The sequence below is a fragment of the Protopterus annectens genome, chromosome 14.part0 (genome assembly GCF_019279795.1).
Source record: "Protopterus annectens isolate FY-2018-M chromosome 14.part0, PAN1.0, whole genome shotgun sequence".
NCBI lineage: Eukaryota > Metazoa > Chordata > Ceratodontiformes > Protopteridae > Protopterus > Protopterus annectens.
In genome coordinates, this window is record NC_056748.1 from 879,071,391 (window position 1) to 879,094,611 (window position 23,221).

Here is a 23,221-nt window from a genome sequence, read left to right on the forward strand (position 1 = left end):
CAGGAGAGGACATTAGCAACTGATCCCTCGACATGCTAGAAGGAATAGACAGAAAAACTTAAAAAAGGTTCTGGGGGATGTGGGTGACCGAGAAATGGGGTTTGCTTTTTGGGGTACTTTCTATAACAAGAGTGCTGTATCGAGGTGATAAGTACTGTAGGAGCAAGTGCTTAGCTATACAGATAGAGAATAGTCTACTTGGGAGTCAAGTAGAGATAATTTATAGTTGTAGGATACACTAAATAGAACAGTAGTATACTTTGAGGAAGGTAGTTTTAAGGGAAAATTTGAAGAGTGGACTTAGGTAGCCCTAATAGTTTAAATCTGCTTAACCGGCGCTGCCCTAGTGTGCAACGGTAGCAGCTCCGCGCTAAATCGCGCTAAAGCGTGCTTTATAGCAGGGGGCTGTAAAAAACAGGAAATGACCCAAAATGGCCAACGAATTACTAGTTGCTGCTTCTAACCACTCCTCTGAGGACAAACAAGCAGCTCAGTACTCCCCACTCCCACTGTTGAGTAAAGAAACTACCTCTGGCCACACAAGAAAATGGAGGAACACAGAAACCAAATACAAAGCCCAGGGATCAGCAAAATCTGATCACTGGAACAACTAGCTAGGAAAGTTTAGGAAAGGAGAAATATTTTTTTGTTTTTTTTTGTTTTTTTGTAAACAGACAGGAAAAATGCAGTAAATGCTTTGTTTTCAACTAAATTGCTATCAAAGGCTGGTACACTTGAGTGTATTAGCCTGTTTGTTACTTTTAAGCAATACTTTAGCCCACAAGTGCAATCAACAATATAAGCTCACAAAAACAGGAAAATAAGGAAATAAAACAGTAATATAGGCACAAACAGTAGTCAAAAAGCTCAAAAGATCGAAAAATGCAAACTAAAAAGTTTAAAAAATACTTATGATCAAGAAAGTTGCTTTTTCTGCTCTCTGCTGGCTTAGGAACTCTGCAGGGGACCACGAGGAGCTACGCCAAGTTCTCTAATGCCAGAAAAGCCCGCCAAAGCGTGCTTTATAGCAGGGGGCTGGAAAAAATAAGAAATTACCCAAAATGGCCAACGAATTACTAGTTGCTGCTTCTAACCACTCTTCTGAGGACAAACAAGCAGCTCAGTACTCCCCACTCCCACTGGTGAGTAAAGAAACTACCTCTGGCCACACAAGAAAATGGAGGAACACAGAAACCAAATACAAAGCCCAGGGATCAGCAAAATCTGATCACTGGAACAACTAGCTAGGAAAGTTTAGGAAAGGAGAAATATTTTTTTGTTTTTTTGCAAACAGACAGGAAAAAATGCAGTAAATGCTTCGTTTTCGACTAAATTGCTATCAAAGGCTGGTACACTTGAGTGTATTAGCCTGTTTGTTACTTTTAAGCAATACTTTAGTCCACAAGTGCAATCAACAATATAAGCTCACAAAAACAGGAAAATAAGGCAATAAAACAATAATATAGGCACAAACAGTAGTCAAAAAGCTCAAAAGATCGAAAAATGCAAACTAAAAAGTTTAAAAAATACTTATGATCAAGAAAGTTGCTTTTTCTGCTCTCTGCTGGCTTAGGAACTCTGCAGGGGACCACGAGGAGCTATGCCAAGTTCTCTAATGCTAAAATGATGCTCTTCTACTGCCGAACACCCAACAAATTCTTGGTTCACAGACTAGTACTAGGCTATCTGCCCTTGTGGGCCATTTTAAGCCTAGCCAACTACCCAATGTAAGAATCAAACCCTGCACCTTTTATCTATAAGGTCAGCATCTTAACCATTATACCAACCTGTCCGAATAAGCCTTCCTGGTGCTTGGCCTCCTGGCTTCCAGAATAACATCCAGAACTGCTTGCGAAAGAGGAGCTGGTTGGATGTTTAGTTGATTTGCCATGCAGCCAGATTTAAAGTTTTGAGCTGGCTGTGAAGAATCTGTTTGTTTTGTTGTGTGAGCAAATTGGGTATTTGAGGCAATATCCATGGTGGGCTGTGGGCCATATTTTTCAATAGCGGGTAACAGTGCTGGCGTAGCCAGTCTGGGGCTATGAGAATCAGTCGTGGTCTCTCCTTTTTGACCTTCAAAAGAACCTTTGTGAGGAGAGGTAATGGAGGGAAGGCATATGCTGTCAGGTTTTTCCAACTGAAAGAGAGAGAGTCCACTTTCCAAGCTTGATGGTGGAATGTCCTTGTACAACATTTTGTCAGTCGGTAGTTTTGAGGACTGGCAAACAGGTCTATGTTTGGAAGGCCCCATTTTTGAGTTATCATTGCAAATATTTGTGGATCTAGTTTCCACTTGTGGGGATCTTTGATGTTTCTGCTGAGGTCATCTGCCAATGTGTTCTTCTGTCCTGGCAGGAATTGAGCTTGTAACTGGACTTGGTAGCCCAGAGCTGTGTTCCATAAGATCATTGCTTGCCTGCATAGAGGGTAGGAATGTGTACCCCCTTGTTTGTTTATGTACCACATTACTGTGGTGTTGCCCGTCTTTATTGCAAGTTGTCCTGGCTGTAGTAGATCCTTGAAGGCTGTCAGAGCTTTCTGTACAGCTAGCATCTCTTTTTGATTTATGTGCAGATTTCTTTGATCTGCAGTCCATAGGCCTTGAATGCATTGTCCTGCCATGTGTGCCCCCCAGGCGTAGTCTGATCCATCTGTTGTGATAGTCTGCCTGGCTGGGGGCAAGGTGAAAGGCTGACCCTTGTTGAGGTGACATGCCTGTGACCACCATAGAAATTCCTGTTGTAGGCAGGGAATGAGAGATATCATTGTGTCCAAGCTGTGGCTGTGTTGAGACCATACGCTTTTTAGGTACCACTGTAATTTCCTCATATGCAGCTTTGCAAATGGTATTATTAGTATGCAAGATGCCATGAAGCCCAAAGCCTGCAGAATTTTTCTTACAGTTAATTGGGTCTTTGTTGCCATTGTCTTGAAATATTGAGTCAGTTGTAGTTGCTTGTCTGGCATAAGATAAGCCTTCTGGGCCATTGTATTCAAGCTGACATCCAGGAATGTCATTTTTTGTGAGGGTACTAGTTTTGACTTCTTTTCGTTTACTGTGTACCCCAGGCAGTTTAGTAGATGCTTTGCAAAGGCCAGATGATGTAAGAGAATATCTTTGCTTTCTGCTTGGATGAGGCAGTCGTCCAGGTATGGATATATTTGAATTCATCTTTGTCTGCAGTATGCAATTACTGGTGCCAGGCATTTTGTGAAAACTCTGAGCGCAGTAGATAAGCCAAAGGGCAGTGCAGAGAATTGGTAATGGGTTGAACCTGCAATGAAACGGAGGTATCTTCTGCAACTTTGTCTGATAGGGACATGCAGGTACGCCTCCTTGAGGTCCAACGTTACTAGCCATGCTTCCTTGCCCAACATGGGAAGTAGCTGGTGTAGTGTTAGCATCTTGAATTTGGGTACTTGTAAGTAAGTGTTTAGAATTGAAAGGTCCAGAATTGGTCTCCAGGCATTGTCCTTTCTGGGCACTAGAAAGAGTCTTGAGTAAAATCCTTGGCCTTGCTCTCGAGTAGGTACCAGTTGAATGGCTCTCATGTCCATGAGAGCTGTAATTTGCTTTTGTTCCTCTGCCCGTTGATTTTGTGGCAAGTTTGGCATTCCTCTTTTCATTGGCAAGGTGTGAAAGTGGAATCTGTATCCTCGTAAAATTATGTCTAGGACCCATTTGTCCTTTGTGACTATGTGCCAGTTGTCTGCAAAAAGTGCGAGTTTCCCCCCCCAAGGGGCTGCCAAGAGAGTATTGCTTTGCCAGATGAGGTGCAAGTCATTGAGTTTGCCTTCTGGTGGATTGAGACCTGTCTTCTCCTCCCTTCTGTGTTGTAGTGCCCCATTGGTGAGGTTTATACTGGGCTTGTGGTTGTCCTCTGCCCCTTGGGCGTCTGTATTTACCCCTCTGCGGTCTGTCAGTGGCTGGAAAGGACCAATTTTTTGTTGGCCAGTTTCTGCTGAAGCGAGGTGGTTGTACTTGTAGAAAATCTTTGACTGTCTGCATAGATTTTGCCTTATCTTCCATTTTCTTTAAAACTTCTTCTGCTTTAACTCCAAAAAGAACATCCTGCTGTAAGGGAGCATCTAGTAGTTTTGCTTTAACATGATCAGGCAGAGTTTGTTCCTTTAACCAAGCATGCCTATGTATAACAGACCCAGTGACAGCTGCTCTGCAGGAGGCCTCCAAAGAATCAAACCCACATTGTAAGGTATGTTTGCTCACCTGCTCAGTGGCGTGCAACAGATCCTGTACTTCTTTCAATTCAGATTGTTGAGGGAGAGTGTTTATTCTTTGCTTTAACTGAGAGATTAGAAATTGCTGATACTTAAGCATATGAAATTGACAATTCAGTGCCTCATAGCTAGTGTGGCTGAGGTGTAAACCTTTTTCCCCCACCTGCCTAGTGCTCTGGAATCCCTCTCAGAAGGTACTGGGTTTTTAGCCATAGAAGACTTAGCCCCCTTGGGACCCTGGGAGATGGTCTCTGGGTCAGCTACTGGGCTTTTGTAAAGAAATTTGTGTAAATCAGGCACTCTGTAATATCTGTCAGGCTTAGCCGGGGCAGGAGGTAGAGAGTCTGGGTTGAAACTGGATTCTAAGTGGACATCAACCACAATGTCCAAAACTGGTGGGATGGCAAGTGGTCTGTGTTGGGGGAGTAAAAGAAACTCTCTGAGCCTTTTCTTTGAATCAGAGTAGTCTTGACCCTCCCAGTGAAAATGTTCCCTCATAGTGTGTAAAGTTTCCCCAAAGGAGTAGTCTTCAGGAGGAGAAGCTGAGGGAATAGAGTCCTCAGCATCAGAATCTTCATAAGGAGAGAAGGAATAGTCTTGGTCCTCAGAGGAGTCTGAAGAAATGGACATTTGCTCAGAGGAAGCAAAATCTTCCTCTTGTCTAGACATTTTGTCAGGAGGGGCCTGTGAACCCCTGATTAAAGAAATCAAATCTTCAGCCATTTTGAGCATATGTTTCTTAGGCATAGGGCCTTGAACAGGAGACTGAAGTGCAGTCCTTTTAGATTTAGAAGGAGTCTTCGACTTAGAAAACGTTTTAATGGTGAGAGTCGTCGGTCTGAAAATGCCTTCAGAAACCAATGGCGTTTCTGTAGCACCAACGTCTTTAGAAGCAAAGTCGTCGGAAGGGCCTGAAGTAAAAGGCTGCGTCGGCCTGGTACATTCCGTCAAAATTTCCGTAGCGGTCTCGGGTTCCAGATCTGCGGTAGTCAGGGGCTGCGTCGGAGCCTCACTGAGGACCAGAGAACAGGAGACCGGATCAGCCGGGGCCTCTGAATCTGGCTTAGGCCTGGGCTGCCTGTCCTTATCCCTGCATTTTTTGTGCACGCCGGTAGTCGGTTGCTCCGACGGCATATTGTAGTTAAATTTCCTACCGAAGTAGTGTCGTGCAAAATCAAAGTGTTTTTTAATAGTACGCTTATTAAACCTAGCACAAAACCGACAAGAAGTGACGTCGTGGTCTGGGCCTAGGCAAGGTATGCAATAAGAATGAAAATCCTTATAAGGTATTTGCTTCCCACAAGAAATACAATTGTTAACTTTTTCTGACATCGGGCTGAGGCAAGAAAAGTTTCCCCAATGGGGTACTTAGCTTTACAGAAGATTTCGGTCTGAAATTCGAATTTGAAAATCTCAGGAGTCGGCCGACCGGCACTTGCAAACTGCTTTTGCTTTTGGCACCGCGTGGCAAGAAAGACTGAAGAAAATGGCGTTGGTTGCATTATATATACCCCTGGCGCACTGACGTCAGAGAAGAGGTGACAGCAACCGATGCCGGACCAAGACTTTGGAATTCCGGCCGACTGCGGGACCGCCTGACGACAGGATAACCCAAGTGTGATGACTGCAGCAGGGTAACACGATGAACATCAAAACTGAATAACCTCAATCTTCCTTTCCCTAGAGGAGAACCATTTTTATAGCTCGGTTTACTAGAAGTTCAGCCAAAATAGGAAATACCAGGAGAAGTAGATCTTGTGGAACTGAGGCATACAATTAACAAAGGTGGAAAATCCTTTAACTTAGGTAACTAACCTAGTAGACAGTAGTCAAATTTTGCGGTAAAACAGAGTTTCCCGTGTGTCTGCCTGCCTTTGTGTGTCTGTGTGGCATGGCAGTGGTGAAAATGGGATTAGGTGAAGGACCACAGAGTGAGTATTGCATAATAGCATTAAGATTGGGAAGAGATTTTCTTCCTGTCTGTCCTATCTTTTGTCCGTCTCCCCAAGCTTGCTGTTTCTTGCCACTTTTGCTTGTACTGTTTTACACTGCATCTTTTTTTTTTTTTTTTTTTTTTTAATTTTTTTGGCCACAACAAAACAGACAATTGTCTGTCACTGGTGCCTTCCCTGATCTTGAATGCTGGGAATCACTCCCGACTCCCCCGACGACCTAATCCAAAATCTTTCCATTGCTTGAGGGGACACTGAGTAACCCAGTGCAGCATCATACTCACAGCCGCAGGGATTTTTTGTGTGTTCTACCCATTTAACTTTTCCACCGTCCAGTTTGCAATAATATAAGGCTATTACAAATAAGAGAAAGTTTGTTGTTGTATGCCCTCAGTACTTAACACCAAAATAAAAAGGAAATTAAATAATTCCCTCTGTCACGAGTATATAAAGATGCTGAAAGAAAGATACATGACCCTTATGTTTTACAAAAAATGGGAGCTAATGCAGTGTTGCTGCATTACTACTGCCAAACTCTGTGTTATTCAAGCATTTTTATTAGACAGGATCATGCCAACAGCTGACAGTAATTAAAAGCATGATCTGAACAGCTTTACTGTTACTTCCACAGCATCAAGGGGACAGTACCATTGATTTTAACACTAATATTAAGTAGAACAAGAAATGCCATGAAACTAAGCTTTTCCAAATAAAATAGCAGTTCAGGTCAAGATTTTCTCTTTGTTATTTTAAGGAAAAATAATTAATTTCCCCATTGGTACAAGGCATGTATTACTAAAAATAAATAAATAAAAAATGGTTCACATATTGCTGCGTTAAAACTCTTTCATTAAAACACTGCACATTAATTAACATGTATATCAACTCAAACATGCTGCTGTGAAACACAAACTACAACTAGTTTGATCCTGATCCTGAGGAGACCTATATATTTTTAATCTTGCCCTTTATGAAATAATTTCTGAATTTGTAAACCACAGTGCTGACAAGTTAATTACTGAACGCATTTCTAGATTGCTTGCCAAGTCTTCCTTTTATCAAAGTGGTTTTCATTTAATAAGTAAAAAAAAAGGTTTCTAATGTCTCCTTTGATGCTTCCTTTGTAGTTGCCCGTACCTGAGTCCTGCCAGGAATTCCATGACGGCATTGTAATTGCCCATGTTCCAGCAGCACTTTGCCACATGTACTAAGTATGAGAAGACCTCCCTTTTCTCTTCCATGGAGCCTGCAGTCAAGATCAACCACGTCACCCAGGAGCTAACCTGAAGCATAGACAAAAACACAGCTGCTAAAAATACAAAAATACAGCACAATGATCACAGCATTTGTTAAACAAGAGCAAATCTTCACTGCTTTTTTTTTAAAACTTCATCTACAGGACTGTTTGAGTAGTTCTAGCAAAACCATGATTATAGCACAAACTACAATTACATAAAAATATCATGAACGGTTTAACATACAAAGCAAGTCTTCAGCACACATTAGTTTTACTTTATATTATGAAGTCTCAAGCAAAATATCACATAAGTCATGTGTGATTTATTAAAATAGCATAAGAAATCCACCGCAACAGAATGGACGGTCCAACTCCAAAAAGGAAGCCAACAATATCACAACAGCGTAAAACACAATTTAATTAAGCTGTAAAAATTCACCAGTACCTTTTTGTCCCGTAAAAAACACACATTATCAAAATAATAACCAGTGCTGTACACTCAGGTTTTATACAAAACTCTACCAATCACAGGATGAACACAATTAACTATAAACCAATGGCTTTTAAAAACAAATTTAAACTGAAAATTATACACTCTAATTTATTTATATATTTATTTATTTATATTCGTTGACCGGGAGTGTCCGACTGGACGTAGGTCCATTTTCAGCGGAGGCCCGGGGAGAAAAGCTCCACAGTTAAAATAATCAGACAGTAGTTACATTGGATTACATAGAGATTAACAATTTACATAGCAATTACTTACAACATATTTACAGATGAAGAACATAGTACATCAGTAGACAACTAGAATCTTTATCTGTGAAGTACATAACAGCTAATATTAGCTAAAGTGAAATCTCAACAGTAAAAATACCACAATACTATATATGCTGAATGTATATGTATGTACATATGCTAATATGTATGTCTAAACCACAATGCTTATGTAAATGTCTTATGCAATCATATGTTATTGTTTGCTATACTTTTATAACTGAATGTGTAAATAGTTTGTTTGTGTTTTTCGGCTTTTCCCGGTTAGGGGTCGCCGTAGCGGATCTCCGGTCCGCTAATGAATGGCAGTTGATTTTTACGTACTGGCTTGCCAGGCCTAATGCACAACCTTCAACGAAGGTACGCCCATTCACGCATGTCTCCACACAGAAGACGCTCTAGCTGAGAATCTAACCGGACAGCGTCTTACTGTGAGGTGACAATGCTACCGCAGCACTATAGTATGTTAGCAATTTTTCTGGAGCTTTTCTCCCCAGCCCTCTCCTGAAAATGGACAGCTCTGTCCAGTCCGACCTCCCCGGTAGACAAATGTAAAATCAATAAATAAATATATAATGCATTTCTTACACATAAAATTCATTGGTTTATAGTTAATTCTGTTTATACTGTCATTGCCGGAATTCTGTATAAAAACTTAGTGTACAACACTGGTTATTACTCTGATGAAGTCTATTTTTTAGAGAACTAAAAGCTACTGGTGAATTTTTAAAGCTTAAATAAATTGCGTTTTACACTGTTGTAATATTGTTGGCTTACTTTCTGGAGTTGACCGTCCATTGCCTTGTGGTAGATTTCTTATGCGATTTTGGACTTTAGATATCCACCTTGGGATTACTGTACTGATTTATTAAAATGCAGATACTTCTTTGAAATGTAAGCACTTCTGCATTTCCAACAACTTCTAAAAATGTATCATATCTTTTTAGTGATACTAGCTTACCCCTGTTTCAGTTACAGCTATACGTTTACTTCTTCTGACCCATATTTGTGCAACTGCTTGCCGTTTACTTCACCAAACTGTGGCACTGTGGTCTAGGTGATTTCTGAGACTTTGTGCTCTAGAAGGTCAGCAACATCCCATTTAATTGCATCTCATCTGTTGTTGTTCAGTCCTTCTCACTTAACTAGAAAAATATGTCTCACTACCTGACTGAAGGTAAACAAACAAGAAATGCAATTCTGCTTTCAACAGATAAGGCTGCTGAAAGAAAAATAAGTTTTAAGAATTAACCTCTTCAAGTGAGTTTCTGATCTAGTCTGCAAAAGTCATATTCCATAAAATGCTTTATTTTTGCTAGAGACAGTGTTCAAACTCTGGAATTAAACACATTTCCAGAGCTGGAACGTAGTCTGAAAACCAAAGGGTAGAAGAAAAGAGGAGCTGTTAGTGGACAAGATATTTCTGAGCTTCACGTGTTACTGAGTCTTGCAGCGTCCCCAAGCCACCTAAAGTTTAGCCCAGATTAACCACATGTCTCTTGAGCTATGAACTCTAAAACAGATTTTTATCTAGGAAGATAAGCCCCCCTAGAACCTCCACACCCACTGCTAGTTATATATACTAACTCCAAAATCAGACAATCACTGGGGGAAGGTCCATATTCCTCAAACCCAGAGATTGTTGATCTTGCACACGTCAGCCATCTATTTTACTGACCAAAGTGCATCAACAAAACAGATGTTGACCTAGGCCATACTTGACAAAACTGAGTGGAAACATATATATATATATATATATGTATGTGTGTGTGTGTGTGTGTGTGTGTGTGTGTGTGTGTGTGTACATATCGGCTTCATCCCAGCAGAGTGGAGAACAGCCACTGTCATCCCTTTGCACAAAGGTGGAGTATCCACTGATCCAGGAAATTATAGACCCATCAGCCTAACTAGCCTGATTTGCAAGGCCATGGAACAGTTTATCATGACCTCATTAACAAGTACATAGGCAACCTTTAGTTTCAACAAGGGGAGGTCATGGCTGTTAAATTTGGTTGACTTTTTTGAGACAGTCACCAAAGCCATGGACAAGGTGAAGACAGTGCACACTGCGTAACTTGATCTGGCCAAAGCCTTCAATACTATTCCCCACTCGGGTATAGTAGATAAACTCTCTCAACTAGGCATCAAAGTGCATGTTAAAAGATGGGTAGCAAACTGGCTCACTGATAGAACCCACCTAGTCAAAACAGGGGAAGCCATCTCAAGCAGTCAACCCGTAACAACCGGTGTACCCCAGGGATTGGTCTTGGGGCCTTTGTTGTTTGGGATATATGTCTCTGAGGTGAAGGCCAAAACCAGTGGGCTATGGCTGACCAAGTTTGCAGATGACTGCAAGCTGGGCGTTACCATCAATTCCGCTAGTGATGTGGACATCCTCCAAGAGGGTCTCACCCATACAAATTACTGGTGCCAGAAATATGGCCTCAAACTGAATACCAAAAAATGCATCATCATCCCCTTTTGGGAGAGTGATGCCCTCACAAATTATCACATTCATAACAAGGTCCTAAGCAAGCAATCAGTCCTGAGGGACTTGGGCACCCAGGTTGAAAGCAAACTGACTTTTGACCACTATATTGCCTCTGCTGAAAGGAAAGCTTTCTACATGGCTCATCTCATTAATAAGGGTATCTCATCCAGGGACAAGGTGATCATAACATCCCTGTATTCTTCCCTTATAAGAATGCCCCTTTCAGTATGTACCTTACAAAGCACATACCGCAGTTGGAGAGACCACAGAGGTTCCCCACAAGGAGAATCCAGGGCCTCAGACACCTACCCTACACAGATAGGCTAAAAGCCCTGTCCCTCTACTCAGTCTCCTACAGACTCCTCAGAGGTGACCTCTGTCTGGCATACAAAGCAATATCAGACCTCGCCTTGATGGGACTGTTGGATATCCTCAAGTCAAGCTCCATTAAAGTAACACGCATGCGCAACCTCAACCTGGTCTGTGACATCAATGGGACTTGATATGTGTCCCAGAGACTCCCCATTCTGAGGAACAGACTCCCGGTCCACATCAAGTAGAGTACCTCATTAACCCTTTTTAAGCGCAACCTGGGTAACTGGATGGGGAACAGAAAATAAACCCCTGGGATTCCACCTGTGTCCCTGCTGGCCAGGGGCACCAGGTGCTGACGTCTGAACATGGGCTAAATTCTTAGCTAGGCTTGTAAGGGTCTCAGAGCCAATAGCCTACTAACTTGCTATGACCCTATACACACACACACACACACACACACACACACACACACACACACACACACATACATATCTATCTATATTTATTTATCTATATTTATCTATCTATATAGCTATATATATATATATATATATATATATATATATATATATACACATACATATATATATATATATATATATATATATACACACACACACATATATATATATACATATATATATATATATATATATATATTTTTTTTTTTACCATATAAGACAGCATAAAAGCCTCTTCCTCTGAGGTGTAGTACAGTACATCAGTAAGCAATCTTAAGCAATTGCCCCAGTCTGCCTTAAATGGTACACTTTCAGAGGAAAACACTACTCCCAAGAATACTACTGGTTTCTTTAGCAAGGCTATAAGTAATAAAGGAATTCATGAAAATATGCCAACCTAGTTTTATTTTCTTTTATGAGGTTATATGTAACAAAGTAATTCACAAAAAAAAAAAAAAATCATCAACACTGAACGAAACACTATTAACCATACATGTGTGTATCAGTGTCTGCTACTTCTTGGGGTGGTGGTGCAGATGTTGTGTTTTGAATAAGGACACATTTCAGATTTTCAGAATCACAGTCCACTGCAGTTCTCACACTGAAAAACATATTACTTCTGATTCCCTCTTGGACAAGGCATCAAATTCATATTTTATTTTTAAGAATGAGTCCTTTATACAACATACACTTTAAAAAATGAAGTACTTAATCCTCCCTTGAAATCACAAAATAATTCCCAATTTTCTGGCCAGAACCATTTCTTATACGATAATATCCTTTTAGTCCTGAAAAAGGCCTTACCGATCTAGGATTTGTAAGGGATTAACACTATAGCAGCAAGAGAACATTTGAAACAATTTTTTGAAGATTACTTGCATCATCTCAGGAAGGAACAAATAATTGTGACATTTGTCAATGTCCTCCTTTAGCTGCATTTACTTATTACTGCACTCTTATGCCCAATTAGCTACATCTGTTACATTAAGTGTCTACTTAGCTCAATCAATAATGTCAATTTTTACTAAAATGCATTTATTATATCCACAGAAATCCTAGATGGAGAACCACATAATGTGAATGAAAGATAGCACATACTTATTTATCACTGCTGTAATGTCATCCTATAATCACTGTAAGCACGACCTTTAAATGAAAGCAAATCAGCTTCCAAATAAGCTACTTTCTTTTCTTGCTTGAAGTGTTCTAAACTCATCTTATCCAGAACATTCTCAGTTTCCATCAAAAATAAAGAGACCCTGTCTACATTCAGGAAAAAGGAGAGATTAACACCATTAAATATATAAAAATACTGTTGAGAAACTAGTTAGAATGTCACTATAATAAATGGATCCTGTCAATCTCTCCTCATCCTTTTACTTCTGATTTATCATATCATGGGATTGTTCATATTGTAGCATTCTTAGCTAACATCAGAGGATGAAACAATACTTCTTCTTTCAGCTTTTCCCGGTTAGGGGGTCGCCACAGCAGATCACCTGCCCGCTTATGATTGGCAGTGTAGTTTTACAGTGTCGGGTTGCCAGCCCGCTGCCCAACCTTCCAGAGGAGGCACACACATGCATGCACTCACACCTGGGGCCAACTTAGAGTGTCCAATCCACCTACAGCATGTCTTTGGGATGTGGGAGGAAACGGAAACCCATGCGACCACAGGGAGCACATACTAATTTCATGATTTCTAATTGTACCCTGACATAGGAATGGGGTCCATTCCCTTTGTGGTATTGGAAACCCCAAACACTTGGCGAACTTATACCCTGAAACATACTAAAGGCAAATTCAAATTGTGGTATAAAATAAGGGAGTTTGGACAGTAGGCAGTAATCATGTGATCTATAAAAATGTGATAACTATAGTACAACATCATGCTTCTGAAGAAACAAAAAAAAAAAAAACTTCTTTGCACTCATGAATGCAACAACGCAAAATGTTAATTTCTATACAGTGAACAAGATGCACATTTTGCAGCCGTGTTTTGTTGCCTTATTCAACATATCTAGTGAAGAATTACATTTCCTTACCTGACAGTTTGTCAATTTCCACCTTTGTAAGCATTTATAATTTTTAATGTTGCAACTGAATTGTATTCATTCTATAAAACTGCATTGTATCTTACGTTCTAATATTCACTAAATAAACTGTCCAAAGGTTTACAAAGATCAGATGGGTAACCACATGAAATCTTCGGCCCTGCTTTGGTGAAACTCGAGGTGTGGAACTGCTGAAAATCCAAACTTGCAGATACTAAATCTCAGACTGTTATTTTTTGAAATATTAATTTTTGCATGGCTGGCCATTTGGAGTTGGTATATATAAGTTTGTGTGTGCCTCGCATCACAGCATTCTCACCCTACAAAAAATACGTTTGAAGGAAAAGAGTAATGCTCAATATTTGTTCCTCTCCTGTATTTTGTAACTTTTTTTTTTAATATCACAGAGAACGAAGTTTTTGCTACCACGTATGGGATAAAAGCTTACTTTGAAAGCAAGCTTTTATCTCCAGCGTGGCTACATATTGGGTGATGCTTACTCGTCTGCAATATTTGGTAGAGCGAAGAATGAGTTAATATATCCAATTATATATATATATATATATATATATATATATATATATATATATATATATATGTGTGTGTGTGTGTGTGTGTGTGTATGTGCGTGAGAGTGTGGGCATAAGGGCAACATGTCAGACCTGAAACTCTCTGACAAGAAAAGTACAAATAAGAAAGAGAAATCCAAGTCTGCGGTAACTTGGGAGTATTCCCTTTAGAGTGATCAGGGAGTTAGTGTTTATAAGTAGCAGGAGTATGGGGGGAATAGCTCTCCAGTGTCAGGAGGCATGCAAAATGCAGTAACACTGCAGGATGCAGATGTCTAACAAACGAAACAAATGCCTGACACAAAATTAGCTAACTTATTCTGTTTACAGTGACCATTAGACAGTTACTGCAATTATAACTTCCTCTTATACCACTCAAATGGTAAAATGTTTAAAAAAAAAAAGAAGAAAAACACAGCTGAAGGAAAATATTTTTTTTATGGAAGATAAAACTTCCGACATCCTCCATGCAGCGGTTTATACTGCCTACTTAATATAATCTACTCTGAGTCTGGCCTGCTTTACTTTGATAGCCTAACATACTCTAGTCTTGGTAGTTTTGGAAACAAAGACATTTTGCAATTCTTAACATAATGTGAAAGTGATTAAACAGTCTGATTAAACAGCTCTTGTAAATAAGAAAGCAAAAGCAACAGCTGAAGCAACCATACTTCAGTAATGTAGTAAGAGTACAGCTTTCATTATTTATTTATTTATTTGCAGTTGTTTAACCAGGATAGTCCATTGGGCCTAAAAAAACCCGTTTTCAATGGAGTCCTGGGGAGAAAAGCTCCACATACAGATAATACAAAGATTATGTTACACACATAGTTTACATGAGAAATTAAAGAAAAACATTGTAGAAATTCTGGTTATAAGTAGACCAAAAAAAAAAAAAAAAAAAGAAGTACAAAATGCATAAGATTACATATGACACCAGAATAAACCTTACCGGGAACCAACTAAACAACACAGATCAAAGGGATACTTGATGCTTTTCCTCTCTGAACTGTAATTGCCATCACAGAGGCACATATGGCGAACTATGAACCCGTTATACACACTGCATCACTACCCTATTATTCAGAAGTATACCATGCACCTTGGAATTAAAGCAGATGCCATATCTGGAGCTTAGACCTTATAACGAGAGCTAGCCAGGTGCCACACACTGTGTCACATCTGCCAAAGCAGCATCAGTGTTAACAAGTTATAACCTGGGGGCATAACCTGTGCTGATTTAATGCCCTGATGGTCACACCTCCTTAACCACAGCCTGCAGTCATTGCCCTGATCTTACACTCCAACCTCTCCCACTCCTCTGTAACACCCCATCCCTTTTTTGACTTTCCTTCCCCATAAGTACATATGTGTCTCCTTGTTTATTCCACTCCAATCCTGTAGACCCACCCACTCTAAACATAAATGTTGAGCCTCTACTGAATGAAATTACTCAAGTATACATAAAACCTAAAAAAAATACACTTTAACATATTCGTGCAGTGATAATATCTTAAAGACTGAAGAAAGTGTTTTTCATGGGGGGGACCCATCTGCATCTTCTAAGTGACGGCTTCTACTTCTGACACCTCATGTATTTATTATTCTTACTCTGCATTTGCACCAACATAGAGAAAGAATGACTATTTAAAATACAAAAAAATGGAATGTCTTTGTCTTTCTCCACATGCTACAATCTGCTACAATTCAAGCCTAGACACACTGTTCAACTTGTAGTAAGTTAACTGAAAAAAAAACAAGTATTCAACAAACATACTCAAGCAAACAAGAAACAAACATCCAGTTAAGGAGCAGATGAAGTTAAATTTGTCACCTTTCTTTATTTGCTCTCACACAAGCAAGCTTTTCTGTCAAACAGCAAACTCGTAGACTGTTTTGCAGTTGTAGTTCTTTTACAAATGACTGTGCCACACCAAGGTAAAAAGTCATACAGTGCCTGTTTTTAGCACTATTATTTTCTAGTAAGGTCCACTTGCACAGTCCTGCAGTCTCCTCCAAACGTTTCTCAAACCTATACAACTAATACAATCGAGCCACCACTTCTGACCGTCCAGTCCATCCTAATACCAATCATTATGAACGTTGTCCTGTTCGATTCTCAGCTAGAGCGTCTTCGGTGTGGACACATGCATGAATGGGCGTACCTTCGTTGAAGGTTGTGCGTCAGAGCTGGCAACTCGGCACATAAAAATCTACTGCCAATCATTAGCGGATCGGAGTTCTGCTGTGGCGACCCCTAAACGGGAAAAGCCGAAAGACACAACATGTATGTACAAGGTAAGTAAAAGTTTAACGTGGGAACAGAATATTCTCTTTCTCACACACATGCATATTCAATGGAAGAGGAAATATTACAATACCCAACGCAATATTCAAAAACAATTAGAGTGAATCAAAACATATAATATTTTAGAATTAACACTAATAAAATATAGTAAATAGGCATGCTTTATGTACTGTTTAACATATAAAATACTTACATTTAACATAAACTTCCTATAAGTTAGTGGAAAGCAAAGTGACCAGAATCATTATTATCTTTAAACCTTGGCAACCTCATGTTGCAAAACAATACAAAACACCCAGCAAAAATGCCTCAGTCAGTTAACTGCATAAAATATGTTAGCAACAAGTAAGCAACTGTCCGAATAAATAATGATGGTATTTCTGACTCTGACAGTGAAGTGTTTCACACCAAAGAATTCCTGGCTGCTCCACTGTATATCGATGGTAAGTCTGTTATCATTTCTTCCTTTCTATTCCTTCCTTCCTGCTGCTCACCTTAGTAATGCGTGTCAAACCTAACGCTAACATGCAGCTTAAAAAAGCCCTTCTCATAACTTTTTAACTATTCAGACAAATTTGAGCTAAATGTGAGGGTAGTATATTGGAAAATGATTTTTTTCCTTTGTCGATGTACTGTGAGTCACTCTGGTACATTGTTGCTATAATTAATGGTCAATGTTTTTGTGTCGATCATGAAACAGTTCCACCATTCATTATATTATCAAATATATATATATATATATATATATATATATATATATATATATATATATATATATATACACATGTGTGTGTGTATAAAAGTTAAACATCAGCAAACAAGGTATATTTAGCCGCTGCATACAGAAGGCAGATGGTGTTAGCACTGAAACGTCTGAAATTGGTGTTCTGGGAGACTACTTATGTTGCTTCAGCACAGAAGGGTATAGCTGCAGATGTTTTAACATTTTCTTATGCAGCTAAACCTCCATGACATCACTATCCTACGTATATTGATGCACTTGACCTTCTGTCACAGAAATGCCTTAAATGATATACACATAAAGTCAAACCATTCACAATTTTTTGCGTTATTATTATTATTATTTTTTTACTGTAAAACACATGCTCAAACTCTGACAGTCAGCTGCCAGTGATGACTGTGTTTTGTGTATACTGTTCATTACATTACTGGTCTAGTAATCAAAACTGTAGTTTTAAGTGGCTGGAACTTTCTGCATAGAAATCAAAATATATGACACACCTTTTTTTTCAGTTTCACGTAGTATTCAGCTTAGTTAGCCACTTGGCCTTCTCCAAATTAATCCTCCTACCCTTTCCCTTTTTGGATTAGTTTCAATCTATCTTCCATAGTCAAAACTAGGTTATGTGAGGAATTTCACTTTCAAAACACTCAATGCATATTCATAGTGACCAAAGAAATAACAATTATGACTACATAACAAAATATGCTTTTAAAAGAAGTACAGAAAATGCAGCATCCTGGCGTCATGACATGACCATCCACGTCACAATATGACTGCTTATTAGCATTTTTATTCTCATTAAAAAAATCTAGCCACTTTACAGCACAAGAGATTCACTCTGTTGTAACAGGTGTACCAACGTATCTAAGAGCTTTCCTTTTTCAAAATATTATATAAAGCACATAAACAGATGCCTCAACACACTGCTTAAAATAACATAAATCTTGAAGCCAAATGCTTTCATATATGACACAGCAATACTAGTGCCACGAAATAAATGAAAACTGTCATATATGGAGTCCTTTATTCTTACTTGGGCACTGTGCATGTACAAAGTAAAGATGACTATAAGGCAACAATCCACAGCCGATGTACAGTGAACCGGGAAGACCTGATAAAAAAAGAAATGTATTCATGACTACATTTATAAACCTCCCTTTTATAAGGCATCATGAGTTTAAAATTGCTGTTTGACTGCATTGATGTTTGGATTTTTCCCACGTACCTACCCAATTCTATTTGTACTTTTAAACTTGGTGGCTTTTTAGTAGCAACCTCTAATGTAAATTGAAGGGGTATTTCAGAGCTACACAGTTAAGGTTCCTATATATATTTCAAGCAGAAAGGGATGATGATGAAACAGGGGAAGCTCAAGAAATAAAACCAGACTGAGATTATGGATGCAGATCCTTAAGTTGAATAACAATAACCATACAGAATATTTTAATAATAAAGTAGCAGGAAATATTCTAAGAGCTAAGCCAACATGGGAATGGAGAAAGGAGAGTCTGCCAATAGGGATGACTGCAATTAGGGGTACATGGAATAGTCAAGAGGGGGATGGAATTTACAGGAGAAAACTGGAAAGGAACCAAGGTACTGGGAGCAAATAACTAGAGATGGGAAGACGATAGGATGAGACCAAGAATACATTCTGACTGCAGGTTAGAGACCGTCTTCCCCATCAAGGAATGATATCAGACCATACGCAAAGAGAAAGGAATATGGAGATCTTACGTGAAAGACTAGCACTAGTAGAGGTTTTACTAGAATCTAGAACAGAAGCTGCTGTTAAAAGTGGATAATTAGTAGGGCATATAAAATACTGTATGACAATTATAGGAAGCAGTCAGAAGAGGTTAAAAAGGACTAAGAAGAGAGACTGGATAAACAATTCACAAAGAAACTATGAAAGGATATATGTATGGCTCCCAAATGTGCAACAAAGTCTAGAATATTTAGGATCTTTGCATGGGAATGTTTGCATCTTTATATCCCAAGCATACTTCAAAGAATCCTTCCATAGGTAGATTGCAAATGTTGTAGGTATGATGGGGAAGAAAGAGGTAATTGGGAACATATTTTTTGGGAGTACAATGAGTTGGCAGACTTTACAAATTAAAGGAATAACACGAATAGTAGGAACATTCAAACTTTTAATAAAACAAGGCAATGCCTTATTTTATTAAAAGTTTGATGCCTTGTTTTATTAAAAGTTTGAATTGCCTTGTTTTATTAAAAAGTTTCCAAACACAGAATGCAAGTAACTAACAAAAAAACAAGAGTGGTTATTACTGACAAAACTAAGTGTGAATTCAAGCAATTTTTTGACCAATGTGGTTTACAGTACATGTAGTTACTGATGAAATACAATGATGAAAAGTTATGTATGTTTTTGAATGAAGTAGAAAGGTTAAATGAGATGATTGTTAATGATTTGTTGTTCTCCCAGTGGGAGAAACTGTATGTCAAGCAATTCGATCAGGCTGATAGGAATACATTGAAAGTTTACAATAAGAAATGCAAGAAGTTAGAGAGACACGGAAAAGTACAGTAGTGGTTCTGTATATCAGTGGGATGTTAACAAAAGGGAAAGGGACACCGATTATAAACCACATTATGTTAGGAATTACGGTAGAGATAGAAATTCCTCACATGAGGCAGCAGACACTCACTATCAAGACAACAAACTACATTTTAAAGAGGTTGGAAACAGGGACAACATACAGATTGGAAGAAAGAAGGGAAGTGGAGGAAAACTTACCCACACCAACCATATGGCAGACAAATGTACAGCATTGAGGGGAAGGGAGAGTCGAGGTATTGGTAGAGGCAAATTCAGCCAAGATTACTGACATAACTTACGACTTCTTTCCATCTGGAAAAAGGTCAGGTCATCATTAAAGATGGTGTTACATACAGTTATAATAACTTTACCATATACAACTATACTGACCTTACATTAGAAAAAGCACATTTTGACTTGCTATCCAAGGGTATGAAGTACATTCCCATCACTTGCTTTCGGTTGGTTGATTGCTTAAGTGAGTTCAAGTTATTCATTAAAAACTGAATTTAGCTATAATGTTTAAAGATAGTGATGAGGCTGTAGTACAAAGAGCAGGTGACACAGGCTCTCTTAAAAAGAAGAGCTGCTTCGTCCCACCGATGCATCCTAATGTTATGGCATATGATAAACTGGTAACTAAGCAGATTTATCTACTCCAGAATAAGATAAAAGATAAAAAAATTGAAAAACAACTTGACTATGGAAGAGATTAAAACACTTAAGGATCTTAGAGAAGATGAAAGTATTCGGGTAATGAAACCTGATAAGGGAGGAGGTGTGGTTATCTATGACAGCTTAGTGTATACCACAAAAATGCATGAGATCTTCCACCTATCAGGAAATTATGAAACTGTGTCTATAAATGAAATAAACATTGCATACAGACACATAGACATGTATGTCGAGGAATTTTATATAGACAATAGAATTACAGTTGACACAAGTTTTTGAAAGTAGAACATCTTAAATTGGCTACTCTGGTGGGGATCCCTAAGGTGCGCAAAAATATTAGCAATCCACCCTTTCGTCCCATAATCTCTGGTAGCAATTCAAAAAATTTCCCATTGGGTGTTGCAGTGGATACCATGTTAAAACATATGCATGAGAAAATTCCCCACATGTTCAAGGACTCATGGGATTTTTTGAAGAACTACCATACTGATTTATGGAAAGATGGACTACTATTTGTCACCACTGATGTGGTGGATTTGCTTTCATGCATCCCTAAAGAGAATGGCATGGAAGCATTTAGCAATAGCATTAGAAAATATACTAATTTAGAATGGGACAGAGTGTGTTTGATTTTGGAACTTATGTCCATAGTATTAGATCACAACTATATATTTTATGAGGGCGAAAACTTTAAACAAATTAGAGGAGCAGCTATGGGGGCAGCATGTGGCCCCATTTACGCCAATATGGTCATGCTAGACTGGGAAGAGACAGTTGTCTTTAAAGTAGTTACTTCAAGTAGGTTAGAAACTATTCCCGGTTCTTGGATGACATATACATCTTATGGGATGGAAGCCAAATAGTTCTGAATAGTTTTTTGGAATACTTGAATCACAGTAGTGAGTACCTTAGATTCACTTCATCCAGTAGCAGTGAAGGTATTGCATATTTGGATACTTATGTATTCAACGGAGACAAAGCATTCAAGTCCTGTATTTACAGGAAAAGTACATTTTCTAACGGCTACTTGGAATACACTAGCAATCATCCAAGAAAGTTGTTGTATAATATATACAAAGGACAATGCATCAGAGCAATAAGAATGACATCAGAATACGCTGAGATGATAGAAGAAATGGACTTCATTACTGAATTGTTCAAAGAAAGGGGACACTGTATGAATATGATGAAAGATATGAGGAATTATGTCATTAAGGAATGGGGACACAAATTCACTCCACTCTTAGGAGCCAATAGGACTAGAGATACAAGTAAAGGAGTAGAACTGATGAGCCGCCTCACTAACACTACCTTTATTTATTTATTTATTTATTTATTTGAAGTTTGTTTACCAGGATAATCCATTGGACCGAATGAGCCCATTTTCAATGGAGTCCTGGGGAGAAAAGCTCCAAAGATACAATGTCAAAAAACAAAATGTCAAAATACAAATAAGAATAAAGTCAATTATAATAAGTAGAAAATAACATCTAATTTAAAGTAAAATATAATAGGTAGAACATAACATCTACTGATTAAGTATCACAGTAGTATATGTAAGCAAGAGATAGTATTAAGAAAAACAGGAAATGCAACAGAACTGCAATACAAGAACAACAAATACGTTTACAATTTTTAATTTCTATATTCAATAGTAAATGTAAGGAAAGAAAGTATTAGTTAAGAATATTAGTTAGTAGGTATGTGCAGATAGCAGTTACATAAGTGGTTGGCTATAGTAGGAGTGTTCCTATAGAAGGGAAGGGATTATAGAATAAGGAGTGTGAAGTAGCTGGAGGAATTTATGTAGGGTGGGTACAGGAGCATTCCCAGTGAGAAGATAGGTGTGAATGGAGGAGAGATTTGAAGATAGGAAGGCTGCTGGTAGTACGGATATGTGATGGGAGGGAGTTCCAGAGGCGGGCCAGGGCAAAGGAAAGTAAGAGTTTGCCTGCTGGACGGTTAGGTATATGGAGTTCGAGTAGGTTCTGAGTGTTGGTTCTAAGGGGTCTATTAGGATGGTGTATGGTGAAGGCTGAGGAGAGAGGGGCAAAGTGAGGGCTTAAAGATGAGCTTATGAGCTTGAGTTAGTTGAGTGTAAGAAAGATAGTTTGGGAGCTCTAGCCAATTCAGTTTGTGGAGGGCAGTACAGTGGTGAGAGGAGGATCTATGGCCAGAGGCGAATTTAGCGATTTTGTTGTAGCAGGAAGAAAGTTTTGTTTTGGTAGAGGATTTAAGGTTGGTTAGTAGTGGGGCACCATATAGTAGAGAGGGATGAGGTATGTGGTAGATAGGAGGAATCTGGTAGAAGGGGAGAGGAAGCGTGAGTGCCGGTAGAACATACCAAGTTTTTGATGTGTTTTTTTAATGTTTGTATGTATATGGGAATCAAATGTGAGCTGATTATCAATGAGAGTTCCTAGCAGTTTGACATTGGAAACAATTTCTAGGGATGTATTATTTTGACTGGTTATGAGGAAAGAGTTTTTGTCAATAGTTATGCTTTTTGATGGTGTGAATAGAATGAGTTTGGTTTTAGATGGATTTAGAGCAAGATGATTATCATGCATCCACTTTTCAGTGGTTGTGAAGGCATCCTGAGTTATTTTTTTGAGTGAGGGAATACAGTTTGCAGCACAGATGATGGTAGAGTCGTCAGCGTATTGGACTATTTTAGCATTTGGGATATTGTAGTGAAAGTCATTAATGAAAATATTGAATAATAGTGGACCTAATATGGAGCCTTGAGGTACACCAGTGACAGTGTTGAGGTAAGAGGAGGTGGATTTCTTCCATTTAACAGATTGCTGCCGATTGGAGAGGTAACTAGAA

At 38.8% G+C, this 23,221-nt stretch overlaps 1 protein-coding gene across 1 annotated transcript in view; it reads right to left on the reverse strand.

Annotated features, from left to right (window-relative positions):
- Positions 1–23,221, reverse strand: part of PLCE1 (phospholipase C epsilon 1) — an 838,097-nt gene that overhangs the window by 470,562 nt on the left and 344,314 nt on the right. The window contains exon 4 of the mRNA XM_044055634.1: positions 7,329–7,474. Within this exon, the coding sequence (XP_043911569.1) occupies positions 7,329–7,474 (146 nt within the window). The remainder of the gene's footprint in view (positions 1–7,328; positions 7,475–23,221) is intronic.